Source organism: Dermacentor andersoni, chromosome 1 (assembly GCF_023375885.2).
Source record: "Dermacentor andersoni chromosome 1, qqDerAnde1_hic_scaffold, whole genome shotgun sequence".
Taxonomy (NCBI): domain Eukaryota; kingdom Metazoa; phylum Arthropoda; class Arachnida; order Ixodida; family Ixodidae; genus Dermacentor; species Dermacentor andersoni.
The window spans coordinates 243279827-243298174 of NC_092814.1; the positions used below are offsets into that span (position 1 = coordinate 243279827).

Below are 18348 nucleotides of genomic sequence, written 5' to 3' on the forward strand. Positions count from 1 at the left end.
CCTGGTGCCGCCAAAACCCACCGCTTTTTTCTAATAGGTAGAGATGTTACCTGGCCTGCTGCTCGGCTCTTGTGGAGGCTCACATCTTGAATAAGGGGCGCAATACAGATTTCACCAGTTTTCTCTGGATGCCTGGTTGTCCAACCACAGATGGCCCTGCTGAAGAGCATCTGCCACGGCAGTGGTAGGCAAGAGCTGCCGCCGGGTACCTACCGGTAAAATGGGTACAAGCATGCTCCCAGCCTGATGCTTAGCCATTATGGAACCTCAACGTTTGGAAAGGGGTGTTTGTCTCCAACCCGAAGGCGTCCTCACCTCAATAAGTGCATTTGGGGCGCGACATGGAAAATGAACTTTTTTTTTTTTTTCTGCTCGCGAGAGTTTCGAGGGGAATTTAGGGTGCAGGCCCCTTTACCAAGTGTATCACTCCTGAACAAAGCTGAAAGCCAGGCCAGAGTACACTTGGGCCCATTTGAGAACCAGTTGGTGCACAGAGGCGGTGGGAATCGAACCCATAACCTGGCACAGCCAAGGCGGGGGGCTCCACAACAAAGCCGCAGCTGTGGTTGTAATGGCTGCATATGGAGCGTAGCAGAGTTGGAGTTCACCACTGCTAGGTGCTTTAGAACTTCGGTGCATTTTTTTTTTTTTTTGCCAGAGAGACTCATGTCAGTTCTTTGCATGGGCATGATTGATTGATTTATTTATTTTAACAAGCACCCAATGCACAGTACAAAAGAATGCTGCATTTTGGTGCCATCAGAAAGCAGCTGCTATGGCTAGGAACTGAACTTGCAACCTCATGCCCAGCAGAGTAGTGTACCCACTGAGCTACTATGGTATGTCTTCATGTGCACCTGCTATAATGTTACTTTCCAGTGCGATACTCTTTCTGTACGTTCAAGACACCTCACTGCACTGCAGGAATGCAGGGACCCTTTAAAACTTCACTAGTGCAAAATCTGAAGGTTAGCACAAAGACAATTATGCTTGAATTTCTGTATTAGGGACACCGCTATACGTCAGCAGTTCAATGGAAATGCTTACCCTATCCCCACTGTCCTCCTGAATCCACTGGATATAGTCTAATTGGACATCCACCTTATCAGTGACATCAGGTATGTAGAAGTGTTCATATGAAACCAAGCCACCACACTCTTTGTTCACCTGTCATGGACGAAAAAGAAAGAAAAACTTCTAGCACAAGGCAGACTCTTGCATATAGGTCCACTATAATGTGCAAAACAGATTCCACAACTTATGAAAAATAAACAAGAAAACATGGTGATATAAATGCTCAAATGTTAGCAGAACTACTTGTTGTTTGGTCTGAGCATGTGTGCTGCACCCCACATAAAACAATGCTGAATCTTAATGCTACTTTTATGACTTAGGGTCCATCAAGCAGCATTAAAGCGTATGAACCTATGAAGGCTCTTGCCAGGACCATGAAATGAACTTTTTTGAAATTTTGTGCATACCTTTCTTGAATTGCAAAGCTATCCACTAATGGCAAAAATACAGTCAAACTTAGATACAGTTAAAACTCGAACTAACGAAACCCGATTTTAAGAAGTTCCCGATCCAATGAAGAAATTTCCATTCCCCAGCATGTACCATAGGGTTCAATGTTGTCATCAACCCAAATTAACGAAACTAACTTGGCCGAACTCGATTTAACAAAGTTTTTCTTGAAATAAATGAGTAAAATAAAAAGAGGTGATTTCTTTCTAATTTTGACACAGAGGGGCTTTCCTCCAAGTGTGCACTCTATCGTGTTAAACCATCTAGGAGCCCTAGACACGGCCCTAGCTTTATTTAGGCGAGGCTGAACGCCGCACCCATGCATGAACAGCGGACTCAAGACCGCCTTGGCAGGGAGCCGCGGTGGTTGCTTCCATTATTTCATGATTTGTGCGACAGATGGCTGGATTACCAGTAAATACAATGCTGCGGTAGCTTTTGCAGGTGGCTACGTTACAATTTGATTTCAAAGGTGCAAAAAATTTCTTTTTCAATTTTACAAACTTCCTGTTTTAACGAAATAATTCGAGCGTGGTCATCACTTTGTTAAATTGAGTTTCAACTGTATAACGAACATCATTATACAGATATAAAGATATTATCAGATACAAATTATCAGATATAAAGTAAATCCAACATTTTGTTGGTCCTTTAATGGAGTAGCGTATTCTCCTGCTATAATGAAATCAGTAATGCAGGATCTAACACAGCTTCAGTTACAATGCAACACATTTTTGTTAGCATGTGCTTTAAAGGGCTCCTCACCAGGTCTGGTCATTTTGAGCTGCCAAGCGCAGAGCATACACTGCGCGATAACGAAAATGTATGCAAAGTATTACATCGCTACGTGCCGCGGAAAGATCTGAAATTTCCAACTGAATGCTGTTTTTCCTTCTCCTCACGGCTGCTGCGCTCCAAGCCGGAGGTTGACATACACATGCTAGTGCACCCATGTACACGTGTTTGAGCTGTGACGTCGCTCATGGTGACACGTGACTTCGAGAATTATTCAAGGCAACATCTGTTATTTGTGTAATATGTTGCTAGAATAGATGAATAGAAAAATAATAAAACACACAAACCGAATGTCGACATGTTTTTGTTTTACTTTGCGCCACAGCAAGAGAGATGTACTTCAGTTTCATGTGGTTGTTCCCACCTGTGAAGTCGCGCATGCAGACATTGAAGCTATGTCACTTTCTACCGCTTTCTAGCATGGGATCATGCATTGTGATCCACTTGCTTGTGTGTCAGTATTCATGGAGCATAGACCACTAGTCAGGTGTCCTCGTGCACAGCGTGCAAAATCGTGCACTGCAGGAAACGAGAAAATCGCAACCGCTCATGCGTGACGACGTCAGCGGAAGTGCGCCACACCGCAAAAAAATGAGAAAAAAAATGAAAGGGGGAATCGTGACGTATGCATCATGCGATCCTTGAGGTCTGGTACGGGAGAACGCTGGGAAGGAAAGCTTGTGGAGGCTAGACGGGGCAAGTGGAGAGAGTGTCTCGCATGGCAGTGGAGCTTGCGTCCTGAAATCATGGGATCGCGGCACTGAAATATTTTTATCTCAGCTATTAATAAGCCGATTTGAAACATTTTTGTGACAGAACGCGCCCTAGAGGACACATAACATCCAGTGTATAACTGAAGCATGCTGTGTAGCCTGGTGAGGGGCCCTTTAAAAATATATATTTTGGAAGCAAAAATTATAAATACAGTCATCAACCAAATTTTCAGACCTGCACAACTACTCGCACTTCCTTGCAGCATTTCCACCTACCCCCAGAATCAATGAATAACAGCAACAATGAAAATTTTTAACACCCTACATATATTTTGAGCATAAGCTGCGCACACGATGCAGCAAACATGGTATAGCCATCAATAAAATTGCTGCCATGTTGATTGGGTACGAAACCACAATTTTGGTTGCTGACTATAGACGAAGCTGCGCTGGGTAGGCGTAGTGGCCTAAGCAGTGCAGCCAGCACAGTGGCCACTGGTTCCTTATTCTATGGAGTGGCTGGTGAGAAGTCGTCACGAGAAGCTCGCTGACAATATGTTCACAATTGTAGATCTTATCAGCAATCAAACACACAATCAGACACTCAGGCTAGGCTGATGGCCACAGCAGTGAAGTACAGATCCATGTGCGGTCCCCTTCGTGTCGAATAAGTCTGGTGGGGGTGGCAGCTTGGCTTGGTAGGACCTTGTCGGCAAGCCACTGTACCAATCCCGCATAACATCAATCGCAACACTGCATATTCATGGCAATGAAGAGCATGTGTATGTAATTTATTGTTGTTCCCATCATCTTCCCATTGCCAAGTAGGATGTATACAATGCATAGCCCAATAACAAGCTAGATTATTTTAGGTTGCTGCATTACTTACACATGCAGCTGTCAGAGTCAAGTCACCACAGGGTGTTTCAGCAATGTCGCGCAGCTTTATTTTACCAATGTACAACAAAGTCATCATTAAAGTTTGTTATACCATGTTTGAACATATCAAATTATTTGATGTATCAAACTTTTAGCACACGAACCAGTTCACTATAACCAGGCTTGACTATATGGTATATAGCAAGCAAAAATCCTTTGATGTCCCTAAATGCAAGGAGTGTGTCTACACCTTGCCGATGAGCCAATAAATCTTTCACTGCAGTATTTGTTTAATGTTCTCTGAAGTAGTCAAACACTATGAATATCTCAAGACTGAGTTTGATGATTCCAGACATTGTCAGCCCACGAATCTATACGACATTATGTTGCTTATGCCAGTATGCAATACTTCCACTACATTTGAATATTATTCACTACACTCACTTATTTTTCAGGACATTTGTGCCTTCTTTTGCTGCTGTGAAACACACAAACTGTCTTTAAATTTTGAGGTTAACATCCATTTTTATAGGAGTGTCAAGTCTGAAGCGACACTCCAAAAATCATTGGAATAAAGCTTTATTGTTTTAATTATCAAGGTATGTTCAGTTGTTACTGAAAACACAGAAATTATGAATTCCCATTTAAAAAATTGGTTAGAAGTAGAACTGTGTATGAGCCAAAACTTTCCTTAGGAATTGAAAGAGTAAAATTAAGGTGACAAATTCACAAGGAAGCAGCATATTGTCAGGTGCCTTCTTGGGGCATACTGAGAATGCACTGTACACATTACACGCTCAAGCAAAATGCACTGGGACAGTATTTCAATTACAGAATGCAATGGCTTGGTGCTGCCATACTACACTAATGCTATATAGTATACTATACTATTTAAAAACTTTTTGTGTGCAAACAAACGGAGACAAAGAAGAGGAGCAACACAAGGACGAGCGCTCGTCCTTGTTGCTCCTCTTCTTTGTCCCTGTTTGTTTGCGCACAAAAAGTTTTTAAATAATGAATCTGTCCCAACTAGGCCGACTCGCAGTTATGCTATACTACGTACTAATGCATTCTGGTATCAAATGATGAAAATGACTAAAGAAACAGCTGATGTTTCCACTCGGAATAAAAGCAGTAGCAACTGCCTGATGCACTGGCATATATGACAATTGAAGAGAGAAAAAAAAAAAAGCACAACTTACTTTGTTGAGCTTGGCTAGGATATCCAGGGCCAGTTTGAGGTGTCCGTGGTTCTTCTTTGTCTGGAATAGGCACCATCACAGATATGTTCCCCCTGTATACACACACCACCTACTAAAGCCAGCCTTGGTCTCCCTTAGGCTGATGCTAAACGTGATGGCACTATGAATTCCATCAAAGCAGCCTTCATCAATGTAAACCTATAGACAAACCAGAACTGCAGCTTTTGCCATCATCCTCACCTCTTGAGCAGTTAACCGCAGGTGAAGATACTGCAATCTAATTAGATTTATCTGTTAAAAAACAAATAAGTAGGGCATATTTAATCAGCTGCTATCATAGGAAACAAAAAGATCCTGTGGCTCCAACAGATTACCAAATAAATTTTTGTGACTACACTCGAACCTCATCATAACAATATGGGATATAATGAACTAAATGCAATCCCCCTTGAAATTGCCATAGAGATCTACGTACGTACATAAAATCCCATTTTAACAAAGTAAAGCTGTTCTGCCAATCGATATAAAAAACTAGATTTGCCTCTCAAACCAAAAAGTGCGGGAAGTATATTTCTGCAGAGTTCAAAAAATTCACTCGGCAAAGCAGTTCAAAACTCCCAGAGTCCAGTACATCGTCGAGGTCTCTCCCACAGCCGCGCACAGCTGCATGCAAGCAGCAACACTTTGCCATAGCACTTGTCTGTGCACAGCGCAGGTTGACATAGTTTGGCATAGATGGCCAGGCCAAACCAAACAGACACAGCAAGGTTCATTGGCTGCTGACTGTGTAGCCAACGTCTCACCTCACATAGTAGTAGTAGTAGTAGTAGTAGTAGTAGTAGTAGTAGTAGTAGTAGTAGTAGTAGTAGTAGTAGTAGTAGCTGCTGTATAGGTGGCGTACCATGTTATTTTGTGTGCCACATGCTGCTCAACCCTGATGAACTTTGTTAACGGTACAGTGTGCTGTCTGTTCATAAATTCAACCATGTCGCCATTTTGTCAGTTTCACGAAAATCTGAACTGGCAAAGTGGAAAGCTGAAGTGAAACACCATCCCACTGTAACAGAAGGCAGCAATCATACAGGCTGTCTGTCAAGTGTTAAGAAGTTGTGTGTTGCACATTGCAAATAGTTTTTTGCTGCTGAGAATTTGTTGACATTTTATTAAAATTCCAATGCATATGTGGCCACACAGCAGTTTGGCGAGCTGCAAAGGTGTCCTTTCTTTTTTTTTTTTCATTTTCAAAGTTGTGCACCCCACTGGGTGTGTGTGCGCGCATACCCAATGGGGTGCACAACTTTGAAAAAGCAAAAAAAGAAGACAACTTTAAAAGAAGACACACACACGTGTGCATGTGTGTGTACATTCGTACGTGCACGTGCATGCGTGCGTGTGTGTCTTCTTTCAAAGCTGTCTTCTTTTTTGCTTTTTCAAAGTTGTGCACCCCACTGGGTGTGCGAGTGCACGAACACAGACACATATATAATATGTGTGTTGAGGGGGGGGGGGGGGGGTTCTTTTTTCTTTGCTGCACCAAATTCTAGCCCTTGAATTAAATTACTCAATGAGGTGGATGTTACTTCCATGAGCAATGAAATGTGTAACTGACTAATTAACTTACAGCACACATTGCATTTTACAAATTGTAGCTAGTGAGTTTGCAAGGCATATCGACTTGGAACAAATTCTGACGATGGCACCGGTTTTGAGATATGCGCTGTCAAATTTGCAGTAAAAATTGACTCTTGTTACAGTTATTTTTTAAAGAAAACGCTGTTTTATGCATCGAAGCACAAAAGTAACTGGAACGCGAGTGTAATTCGTCAGACATTTTGAAAGGATCTCGAAAACTGATGTCATCCCAAAAATTCGTTCCACATGGTGATTCGCCTTGCGAACTCACCAGCTACAATTGGTAGATTGCAATATGTGCCGTAAAGTAATTAATTGAAAAGGTTTGTTTGTGCAGTTATGTTAATTATTCAATTAGGCATTCTGATTTCTCACACAGGTAATGCCCACCTCATCGAGTAATTTAGTTCAAGGATTAGAATTGTGCTATATACAAGACGAATTTTTAAAAATTTGCTGCAACTACAAAAATATACCTGGTATGGCAGTGAAGGGCAATAAGGAATATAACGAGTAGGTATAACAAAGTAATTTAGGCTCCCTTTCAACTTCCTTACGATGACGTTTGAGTGTATATGCATAGTGATCGTTCTATTTATTACCAATTGACTATTTTTGTGAAATCTACGAATAATCACTCATTGCCACAACTCTTGCACAGCACCATCATTATTTTAATCAAGGGCAGCAACTGATCAATGCTTGGCAATTACAGGCATGTATCTGTCGCATCTGTGTTGTAAGACCCTTGAACATATAGTAGTAAAACACGTATGTTTTTTTAGAGGAAAAAATTCACTATGTTCATGGTAGCATAAAAAATTCAATCCAGTTTTCTCTTGATATCCCAATTGGCACAAATAATCCACAGTACAGTCTTTGTATAACTTTGGCTGCAGAAGAGAAAGTTAATGTTAGATGCAAATATCTTGCAAAGGCACTCAAAAAAAGTTAGCATGACAAGCAACATTATAAAATGAGCTCAGCTAGATTATGTAAAATTCCAAATGAGCTCTTGGCACAAAGAAATGACAAAGAAGTAGTGAAAACAATCACAAGGGTGTTTACTGCACCTTTCATAGACCTTTCATATGTCGAATTAATACCAATAGAACATGCTGATGAGTGTTAACAAACCGATGAAATCCAACTCACCACGACAGGATATCGAGTTAATATGTTTGCCCTCATGCCAGACACCGTCCAATTGTTTGCATGTACAGTCAAGCGAACGGTGGCGCATTCAAACGATTGTGTTCGTCCATCTGGTGTCCTGCTCTGAAGACTTTCACAGGATAGTCCCGTGAAGCGCGCCAACACGCGCACGAACCATCAATGCACACAGCCGACCCCAAGCCAAAGAGGAAGAGGCTACTCCCTTTAGTGCCTGAGTAACCCCGAGCAACTCGTGCCATCTCTCATACAATTCTGCAACTCCACCGACCACTGGCGGTTCATAGCTATGCAGGGAAGCCATATTACAGGAGACGCAAGAGCCATGCGAGAAAAACAGAGGACGCATGAGAGTCAAGGGTCCCAAAAATTAGTGTTTTGACTATACAAACAGCCTGTCAGACAGTTTGTTGGGTAAATAAGAAGGGTTATTCAGGTATACCAAAATTCCGTATTAGGACTACTATTGCACCTATGATATATAAATGATATTTCTGCAGCTGTTGAAGCTCCTGTGAAATTGAATTTTCTTGCAGATGTTTGCTTAATTTATTACTGTGTACACTGCGAAGAAGATCGGATTAAAATAAGCCAAGACCTTCAAACGCTGAGCTCACGGAGTCATAAAAAGGGGACGAAAATAAACTATAAAAAATATAACTAAAAGTATAGTTTATAGCATTGGACACAACTTTTTGGTAATGTACCTCGGTTCAAGTATTTACACATAACAATAATGAATAATTAAACTGGGCTGGTGACACCATGTAGAGAATGTGTGTCAGCCTATCACATTTCTTTTTTTACTATTACTATTTGTTCATTGCAGTGATACAGTAAATTGTTTCAAGACTTCACTATATCCAACCTATCTTCAAATATGATAGTAGTCTGGAGCCCCCATCAAGAGATCTTGAAGAAATTGGAATGTATTTAGCAAATTTTAGGACATTCTTTAAATGCTCAAAAGATCAACAGACTGACACAGTGACAGAAATGTACTAGTGCAGTCGAACCCACTTATAACGATACTGGTTTTAACAATATATCAGTTATACCGAAGAGAAGCTGCTGCACCGTCAACTTTTGTATATTTTCCCATGGTGAAATAACCCGCTTACTACAATGCCCCGATGCCGCATTATCAGTTATCAAGATGAAGTCTGGCTGCAGGGTGTCTGAGCCGAAAGGCAGTGAAATGCGAAATCCTTGAAAAGAAAAAAAGAAAACAAGAAATTCGTGCGGCTGCATGATGGGCCGCTGCTCCAACAGCCGCCGCACGCTCATTTTTCAGCCAGTCTGTCCACACGCCTCTCTCAACATTGTCCTCACATGACAACGTTGAGGCAGGCTGCCCTCAGGCAGGCTGGTTGAGGCAGGTGTACTCAATGTTGTCCTCCGGGGCTTCATTCTCGCGAGGAACCTTTCGCTGTACTACGTGAAGCACCAGGATGCCTTGGAGAAAGATGTCGGCAAGCTTCATGTAAAGCATGCAAGACTGACAGACATAGGGTTTTCTCGTACAAGCCAGTGAGGAGTACATGGCGAGATGCTGGTGGCGACCTTGCCTCAGCATTTCTTCTTGATTTCTCAAGCTGACAGGCTGCCGCGGTAGCCTGTCAGCTTTTAAAAGCCTGTCAGGAATTTTTAAAAGGCCCCTTTTGGTGCCACCGAAGCGATGCCTCGGCGGTGCTCGCATATCACTTGCCACCTGTGACCCCTCTTTGCAGTTGTTATAGCAGTGCCATTCTTTAACACCGAGAGCCGCGGCTTGTTACACGCGATCGGAGTGCCTAGGAAGCAGTTAAACGAGTGAACACAATCAGCAGCCAGATGAAAGAAGGTGGTGGGGAGGGACATTAGCCTCCCCGCCATGATAGCTTTCTCACATCAGCTCTGCCATCCCCCTATTTTGATGTTTTTCATGCAACTCCATTATAACAATGGACTTTTCATGGCATTTGAATATCTTTATAAGTGGGTTCGACTGTATTTCAAAAAGTAGTGCATTGTAGTGGTCGTGAAACCATTAGTTAAAAAGACCGAAGCAGAGATTGATATTCTAAGTAGGTTTTACAAGGACAATAAAAAATAAAGTTGCACATGTGAAACAGCTTCAGAAGTGGTGTCCTCAAGCAAACAGTTAGTTTGGTTCCACGACCAATACTAGCTTGATCCTTTTTTTTGTTTTTTTTTTCTTTTCTGTAAATATTACTTTGGGGAATATATCATCAAATAATGTGGTGCGGAAAAATGATGTAAGTGGATCTGAATTGTGCCTAGACGAGCTTTTCAATGATGTGCTTTCTCTTGTTAGCTGGGTATATTTTTTTTATATCTGTGTGCACATATTCCTGTATTGTTCGTACCCTCCCTGTAATAGGCCTCAGTAGTGGGTTAACAGTGTACAATAAACTAAATAACTTTTTCATTAACGACTTCAGGGCACATGCCACAAACGTGAAATGAACCTGGTCACTGCTCAACACATCTACACACTCAGTAAAAATCCTGAAAGTAGCATCAGTTACGAGACATGCATTGATGTTTCTTTTACTATTTTCCTGAAAAACCTCCCACGTGGGACAAAGCTAAGTGGATTGCCAATATATTTTGTAAAAGAGTTTTAGCATAAATGCCCAGAAATTGGTGCAAGGTTGAACTGATTAGCTATAACATTACCTAGAAAACATTAATTAGTTCGTTATGAATATCGCAAATACTGGTATGCTACTGTTAGTAATGTATTAATGAGAAGAAAAAAATTGTCTACAGTGCACTGAATTTTAAACATTTTGGCTCTTCCTCTATTTGAAGCAGGTCATATGTCATTATCCAGAAAATTTCCTCATGTTGATATTCTTTGTGTTAATGCTCAACTGCAATTTTTGCTTTTACTCTCTACACAACAATGTGACTAACATTCTTACGAAAAAAGACTAGGTACAGCAGTTCAGTAACTCTCGTTTGAAACACCAATCGACCTGCTTAGTTCTTACCCAGCATAACCAGTGTACTCAACACTGCAGATTACAACTTTGATTGCACTGTCTCATTTCCACCAAGCCATAATACAATAAATATTATAATCCTAAATAGCCTCATTATCACAGTCTTCTTAGCAATGCAAAATACAGAAGATGCACATACAACGTAAGGCTGTATGTTATGGTTGCATGCTTTATTTACACTATCGCCTCAGAGTAACCTGAAACAATAATTACAAGTAATCAATGAATCTGAGCTTATTTGTCTAACAAACTCACCTGCATCTGATGGGCAAGAATATAAACAACACATTCCTTAAATATCTGAAAAGTAAAAGAAAAGACATTCAAACTTGCAGACCTGTTCTAGGGAATTCAAATTCATTTCCATTCCTTTCCTTAAGGAGCCCTGAACTACTTTCTTATCAAAGCCGAGAAATGCATTTGAAGTTGAATGTGACTATTTCAGCAATACAATGCCGCAAAAAGTACTTGAATGCATACAGCAGAAGTGCAGTTATTGGCAATCAAACATCGCGTTAGCGGTGCTTTCGTTCCTTCTTCAATGACTTCCGCTGTGAAGGCTACGGTGGAGCGAGTGTGCCCACAACGCCCCGCCTACTGAATATGGCATGCAGTTCACATTTGATTTTGTATGTCCATGTAGATGCCATTATTTCCTATTATGGCATTTACAACGCGTCAAATGTAGTTGTCCTCAGCGAGCTACACTGTGCTCAATCGGTGGATGCATCACGGCAACCCGCGGCCACAGTATCTATGCTATGTAGCAGACCGCAGCTACATACACCTGCAGTGCGTATGAGCAGCATTTGCTTTGTGCACAACAGGGCTTAACGCTCGCGCTTATATGCTCCAGTCTGGCCGTGCTACTTGGTGTAAACGGCTTTGTCGTGCATCAGCTTGACTGACGGATAGTAGCCACATCAAACTTGTGCATTTTGAAGCGCTATAAATATGTGTATGCAACTAGAACACTCTCAGCCGCTTTTCTAAAGTAAAATTACAATAAGCAATCATTTTTTCCGAGTCCTGAAGAAAGTTTGATAAAAAATAATGGAAACCATGCAACTGCAGTGCCTGCTTGCATCATCACAGTGCTCTCAGTCATGCCATGCATGAATGAGCAGCTATTGTAAGCTAGTGCGCTGTCGCCTAGGGAGTGACAAGGAAGCCATTATTCCAGGTTCTTCATTCTGTGTATTGCTATCAGAAACAGCTGCGTCTGTTGCTTTTGGCAGTGAAATTGAGGCAAACCATTGCCATGAATTTCAAAGCTAATGCCTGCATTATTGCCCTTTCACTTTTTCAGCTGCAGCACAGTAGGTTAAAAACACTATTTATACATGTGTGTGCAGAGTAGCAGGCCAGAGTAAGCTAAAGCTTAGGCTGAGCCATCTGCTGTTTTGTAAGTAAGTAATGTTCATGCATGGCACATTTGAGAGCACTGCTATCCTGGTGCATAAATGCACCATCACATGGTTTTTTTTTTCATACTTTACAAGCTTTCTTTATGATGCGGAAAAAATTCTTGTAGATTAGACAGAAAGCTAAACACTTCTGAACGTAACGCATCCAGGAATACTCAAAAACTTCCTCCCTGGATGTTTTTCTTTAACTTTAATACGGGACATAATATAATCTTGACTAATTATGCAACTGAACAAAATGCAAAAAATGCTATGACATGCTCTGTAGAGTTGCAACCAACATGGTTTCACTGGAGTCCTCCTTTAGCAAACCTGAATATGGAATATGAAAAGGGCAGAAACTCAACTGAATGCTCCGAAAAAAGATTGCGGAGCTCAACAAAACTATAGATCACTGCCAAACCCTGAGCAGACAACAGTGGGATGAGGTCTGCAATTCCGTGGATGGCCAGATGAGAGTTGGAGCTAAATAGAACCTACTCTAGCATCTTCTCAATGATAGCAATACTAAGTCAAACCAAAGACAAGTGATAGCGAAGGTTCTACATGAGGCATCACAATCAGAGACAGTAAAGACCGTACTGGAAAGACTCGCTCGCAAGTATCTGACATTGGGCAACTCGAGTGACGAAGACTATCTGCCCTACAAAGGCTCATCTTGCCCCAAGCTAGATAACCCGTTAAAGTGATGCGAAGTAAGGGAAGCCCTCCAGAATCTAAATGGCAGGTCGGCCCCTGGTCCTGATGGCATCCTCAACTGGGCCCTCAGAAACCTGGACGACGGCTCCATAGAACGGTTGACAGAGGAGATCAATGGAATATGGCAACAAGGGGCTGCCCTGGAGTCCTGGAAAATGGCCTCGGTCATCCTCATTCCAAAGCCTCTGGCATCCACTTTACGCATGCAGACTAAGTCCTATCCCAACCTGGCCCTTTTCCATATGATCACTCCAGAGGCTTTTAGGTCTACTTGCCCCGACTGTGGGGCTATTAGCAATCTCGAACACATGCTCTGGTAATGCCCCTCGTTACAGGGACCCAATCACATCACGGAAGACTAGAGCTCTGCCATCCAGAGCTCTGAACTTTCACGGCACACTTGGGCTGTCCAGAGAGCCCTCGATGCGGCAGTTAGGCTCGGCCTACCAGTCCCCACGTGGGAGCGGCCTGCAGCTCTGCCCTAGGGCAAAGCTTCTCAATGCAGTCAAAACAGATGTGCTATCGGCATCAAATGAAAAGCGAACAGCAGTGTGCACAGTACAGTTTGCACCGTCTAACAGTCATCATTAGAGATAGCTTTGCTCATACAGTTAGCCAGTAGGCATCAAGGATGCTCATTCTACAGCGATATTTTAAGATCCGTTTTCTTTGATTTTTCTTTTCATGCTTTGAAATAAAAGAGAACCAGAACAGAAATGAAAATATTGCAGTATATGGGGAGTGTCATCATGCAGTGCGGTCAAACCGGATGTGCGCGCCTGTCAATGGTGATGACTGGACAACGCATAATATACCTTCAGTTATGCTTCGACCATGCACTCCGCTGTTCACATTTCATCTGACACCAATAGAACACATTAGTTTAAGAGAAAAAAACAGAAATAGAACATCCTGGAAGTTTAGGCATTTGCATTTCTTCAAAAAGTGATGCAAGGCCCCAAGAATATCTTGGTAAGATTCCACAACAAAAACAAAGGAAAGAAGAAAAGTAACAAAATGGGCACAGTAAGTTAAAATGCCAAACATTTGAACCAAGCGCACACAAGAAAAAAAATAACAAGCATAACAAGTAGGAGGGTGCAAGTACTGAATAGTATTTTTCAAATTATCAGGAAAAGAAAAATCAAAATCAAAAATCAGGAAAAGAAAAGCAGAATATGAAATTGAATTTCGAATATCGGAAAATTTTTTCGAAAATTTATAGGTTACAAATTTTTGGCAAGAAAATATTGCGCTGCACATGCTCGAGAGTCTCCCAGCATTGCATAACAAAAATGTAGCAAGCTATCAGTAACATAGTTACAGTATGATTATCAAGATATATAGAACAATCTGCTCTTATTAAATGGAACTCCAAATTAGCATGCCAGCACTGATTACAGCTGAGTTCTAGTATATGAAGGTCTGGAAAATATATTTTTATCAATAGAAAGTCTGCTGAATAGAATCAAGTGCGTTTTTCCATCTGAAGCTATCGAAGTAGTGACATTATGTTATACTGAATACCAATGAGGTTTTCAGTTGAATAGTGGCCCTGTGCGCAATCGTTTATTGCATAGGAAGTTTTGCTTTCCAGTTTTTCTCCAAAATACAGAAGGGCTATTCCAACTTTACGGCATGTAGGTTATCATTAGGCAAATCTGTGTGACAGACAAAGAAAGGCATGTCACGTGACTCAATCACTGCTCCTCGCGTAGCCATCGTTGGCACTGTGGGTCAACCGTAGTTGGCGCCGATGGTAAAGAGCAGGTAGCATCCATGCTGTTTTATTGTAAGGTTGAAAGTAAAATTAATCCTTACCGTCAGGAGGTCTTCAAACTGAGCTTCAGTCAAAAGGGACCACCATTTACCTGAAGAAAAAACATGTATAAGCCAAGTTTTAAGTGCAACCTTGACACTTAAACTAGTCAAACTTCTTTTAGTTAACATTACATTGTCCTCATAGTTTTTCATGCTACCAAGTGCTATCAAAACTAGAGAATTCAAGGCATGAAGCTCTCCAAATTAAATGGCAATACCAAACATCAAGACGACAAACAAGGCATTCTTTAGTCCATCCACAGAGAGCAATATGTAAGACAAAAAGGAAGAATTTATGTAAAGCACACTACATGAATCACTGTAGTGACACTCAATGCTACCAGCCTGCTAATTCTGGCATTGCATAACATTACACCAGAAGCTCTGTTATCCAAGCATAACCTCAATTCCTGCCAAATGTAGCGCAAGCAACAGAACTGCAGCCTATACATGGTGGTTGTAGTGACTGGTGTACTTCTCCACAAGACACCGAATATTGGCTTGGCCCGCAAAGCAGCAGCCAGACAGTCGCATCGGACGACCCAACGTAGTTTCAAAGACCGTCCCCTGACAGCCAAACTTCAAAACACAGACTAAAACAAAGGTGCTTTGGCACAGGGCATCTGGAGGAAAAATAGGCGAAAGAGGGAGTCATCGCACCCAGGCCGGGTGTCGGATGACCATGGGTCTGGGAACGGTAGTTGGAGGAGAGACACATTCAACTTCGGATCGGGTGGGTTTAATACAAGTTTTGATTGTGTATTTGCATACGTCTCGTGTCCATTCTCTTCGCGTAGCACACCTGCAATGACACTAAAGTCCCTCACAAAAACTGCCGTCCGTGACAGGACTTGCTTTTCTTAAGACCTAACGGGGGGGGAGGGGGGATGTGGCTCTGAAAATCAATTTCCTTATTTCTTCATGGATTTGATGAAAATTGGCACAAACATTTAGAATGTCTCCCTGATGCTTCCATAAATGTTTCAGAGCGATATCTTGAGAACATTTTATTGAATCTTATTGAGCAGACCTTTTCTCCCTAGAACTTTCTGGAGAGCCTGGGGAACTTAAAAAACATGATAGAAGGCTTGTTAAGTATTGACTGCATATCTAAATGCATGCTGAAGGTCATGACATTCTTGTTTTATTACTTTTGCAATACAAATTTTTGGAGTGCCATTTTTATGTCACCTTCGTACCAAGCACACTTTCGGAGTAGAATAGCCATATCGTAAACTTACAAAGGGTCAAGATAAGAAAGCAAGAATGTCGCGACCTGCACTGTAGTCCAAGGAATGTGACAAAAAAAGAAAACGGAATCAAAATATGTTAAACAGTAACAAAGAAATCAGCTCCAGAAACTGAGCAGAAAGGCAAAAAAAAAAAAGGAATCAGTTCTGAGATAATGGCCCTCAAAGTTTCACCTTCTTTTCAGTTCTCTAAAAGGCACCAAATTTGTGGTCTTTGGGCCTCTGGTCTGGTATGCCGTCATCCACTCCCCTCCTTTTTTTTTTTATGGCATTCTTTGTTGCTGCTCTATAAAGAGCATGGTGCCTGGGTTTCAAACCAAGTGAGGTGCAGAACTCTGTGTGGGCATGAATACAGTTCCAGTGTTGTACCTGCAGGCTGCCTGATTGATAGCAGTCTACAGTACAATCAGTGAGGCATTATTTTTTTTTTCTTTTGGTAGAATTGACCATGTTACTGAACGAAGGCTCTCAGTGCCAGCAGCCTTCCTAGTTATCTTCATCTGACAATGGCTGTGGAACTTAGGGTCGAAGAGCGAGTGATAGATATGCAGCTACTAGGTGCTTTCCAGAATTGTACTTCTGTATGATGCCTCGATCACTTCTGCAGCCAGGTGTCTGTGCCAGCTCAAGAAGCCTAGTGAACAGAGCTCATGATGAAGTTCTCTTTATGAAGGGGTGGTATGATAGATATTGTTACGAGCTATCGTGACAATATGATAATAGAGTGAACGCGCAATATGCTGGGTTGCAGGTCTGAGGTTCCAACGCATGAAATGCCTAGCTGCAGATACAAGGAGTCGACACTCGATGTGCTTAGTCGCGCAGTTCGAGGTGCCGACGTGCAAAATACCTAGCTGCGCAGTCTAAGGTGCTGACGCACGAAATGCCATCTCGGGCTCGAGGAGTCGACACTTGATGCACTTATTCACGCAGTCTGAGGTGCCAGTGCACGAAATGCCTAGACACGGGCTCAAGGAGTCAACGCTCGATGTACTTAGTCATGCAGTCAGAGGCACCGGTCCACAAAATGTTCGCGCGCAATGTGCTTGATCGCCGAGTCTGAGACTCCTGTGCACGAAATGCTTAGCCACAGTACGAGGATTGCGTGCGCAATGTGCTTGGTCCCGAATTCCGAAACACAGAGCGCTGAAAGGCCTAGCTGCATGTCCGAGGATTCTGCGTGCGAATCTCGGTTGCGAATCTTGGTCGCGACGTCCATGTCGCCGATGCTCTGAATGCTTAGCCGCGGGTCTGAGACGTCCACAAACGTAGGGATCGGCCACGCTACTGCGATGTCCGCGTAGCGCCCATAATGACACGTCAAGATTACGGCGAGTGGAGACTTCAGGCTCGCCAGGTGCAAAGAGCCAAGCAGACGATGCAAGTGCTGGACCAATGGCGAACCGCGCTGGAGCCCCATGGCGGGCACGGCCAATCGCAGACTCCAGCACGACCTTCAATCATTTGCTTTTTGTGTGCTTGTTTCTGTATGGAGGGGATAGCTGAAGCAGCAAATTTGAAGGCGGAGAAATGCGTTTTCCCACAAGACCAAGATGGCAGCGCTCGGTTGCGCCATTCCCGAGATATTGTGGCTTGAAAAACGCTGTTCTTTCTTGATTTCCACGAAATTTTTCGCCACCTTGGCTGATAAAACAAATTTTTTAGGGCACTTCTACGTGGTTTATAGTGATGATATTTCAGAATCAGATAGAAAAACAGTTATAGAAACTGAAAAGGTGATTTTCAAAAAATCGATTTTTTTTGGCCATTTTTCACAATGCGAAAGCCGCATCCCCCCTCACTAAGTCTGGGCCTGTTATGCCTAATTCCTTGCCAAGTTGCAATAATTTCCCAAGATCCATTCTCAGCCCCCACGCACCACCACAGTGATGCTCAATAAGGCCTCATTAAGGAGCTGGATAGATGGGCGTGTGAGAGAAAGAGACCAGCCTGCATGCTAATCGCGCAGCAGCTAAGGAGGCAGATAGCAAGAGCTCGCTTACAAGAAGAAAAATCAATTCTTGAACTTAAGCGGAAGTTACAACAACAGGCAAGGTTAGCTCCCGCGGCTGGCAGCGATCCGTCAGCTAGCAGTGTTTCAAGTTCTAGTTCGGCACAGGGTTACCAAAGCCCGCACAAGCTCATTCCCCCATTCAATGAATTGTATGCGTATATCCAATGGTTTGAAAGAGTGGCCAATAGTCAAGGGTGGCCAACTGATA

General features: G+C 42.4%; 1 protein-coding gene across 4 annotated transcripts in view; it reads right to left on the bottom strand.

The window, feature by feature from the left end:
• The window catches only part of Herc4 (HECT and RLD domain containing E3 ubiquitin ligase 4), a 281533-nt gene that overhangs the window by 115848 nt on the left and 147337 nt on the right, over nucleotides 1-18348 (bottom strand). For 3 of the 4 annotated variants that reach the window (XM_055063579.2, XM_050196063.3, XM_055063577.2), the window contains 5 exons: nucleotides 14877-14926; nucleotides 11185-11229; nucleotides 5354-5404; nucleotides 5114-5173; nucleotides 1048-1167 (listed from right to left, as the gene is read on the bottom strand). In XM_055063579.2, coding sequence (XP_054919554.1) covers nucleotides 1048-1167; nucleotides 5114-5173; nucleotides 5354-5404; nucleotides 11185-11229; nucleotides 14877-14926 — 326 coding nt within the window. The remainder of the gene's footprint in view (nucleotides 1-1047; nucleotides 1168-5113; nucleotides 5174-5353; nucleotides 5405-11184; nucleotides 11230-14876; nucleotides 14927-18348) is intronic. The other variant, XM_055063578.2, reaches the window with a different exon arrangement.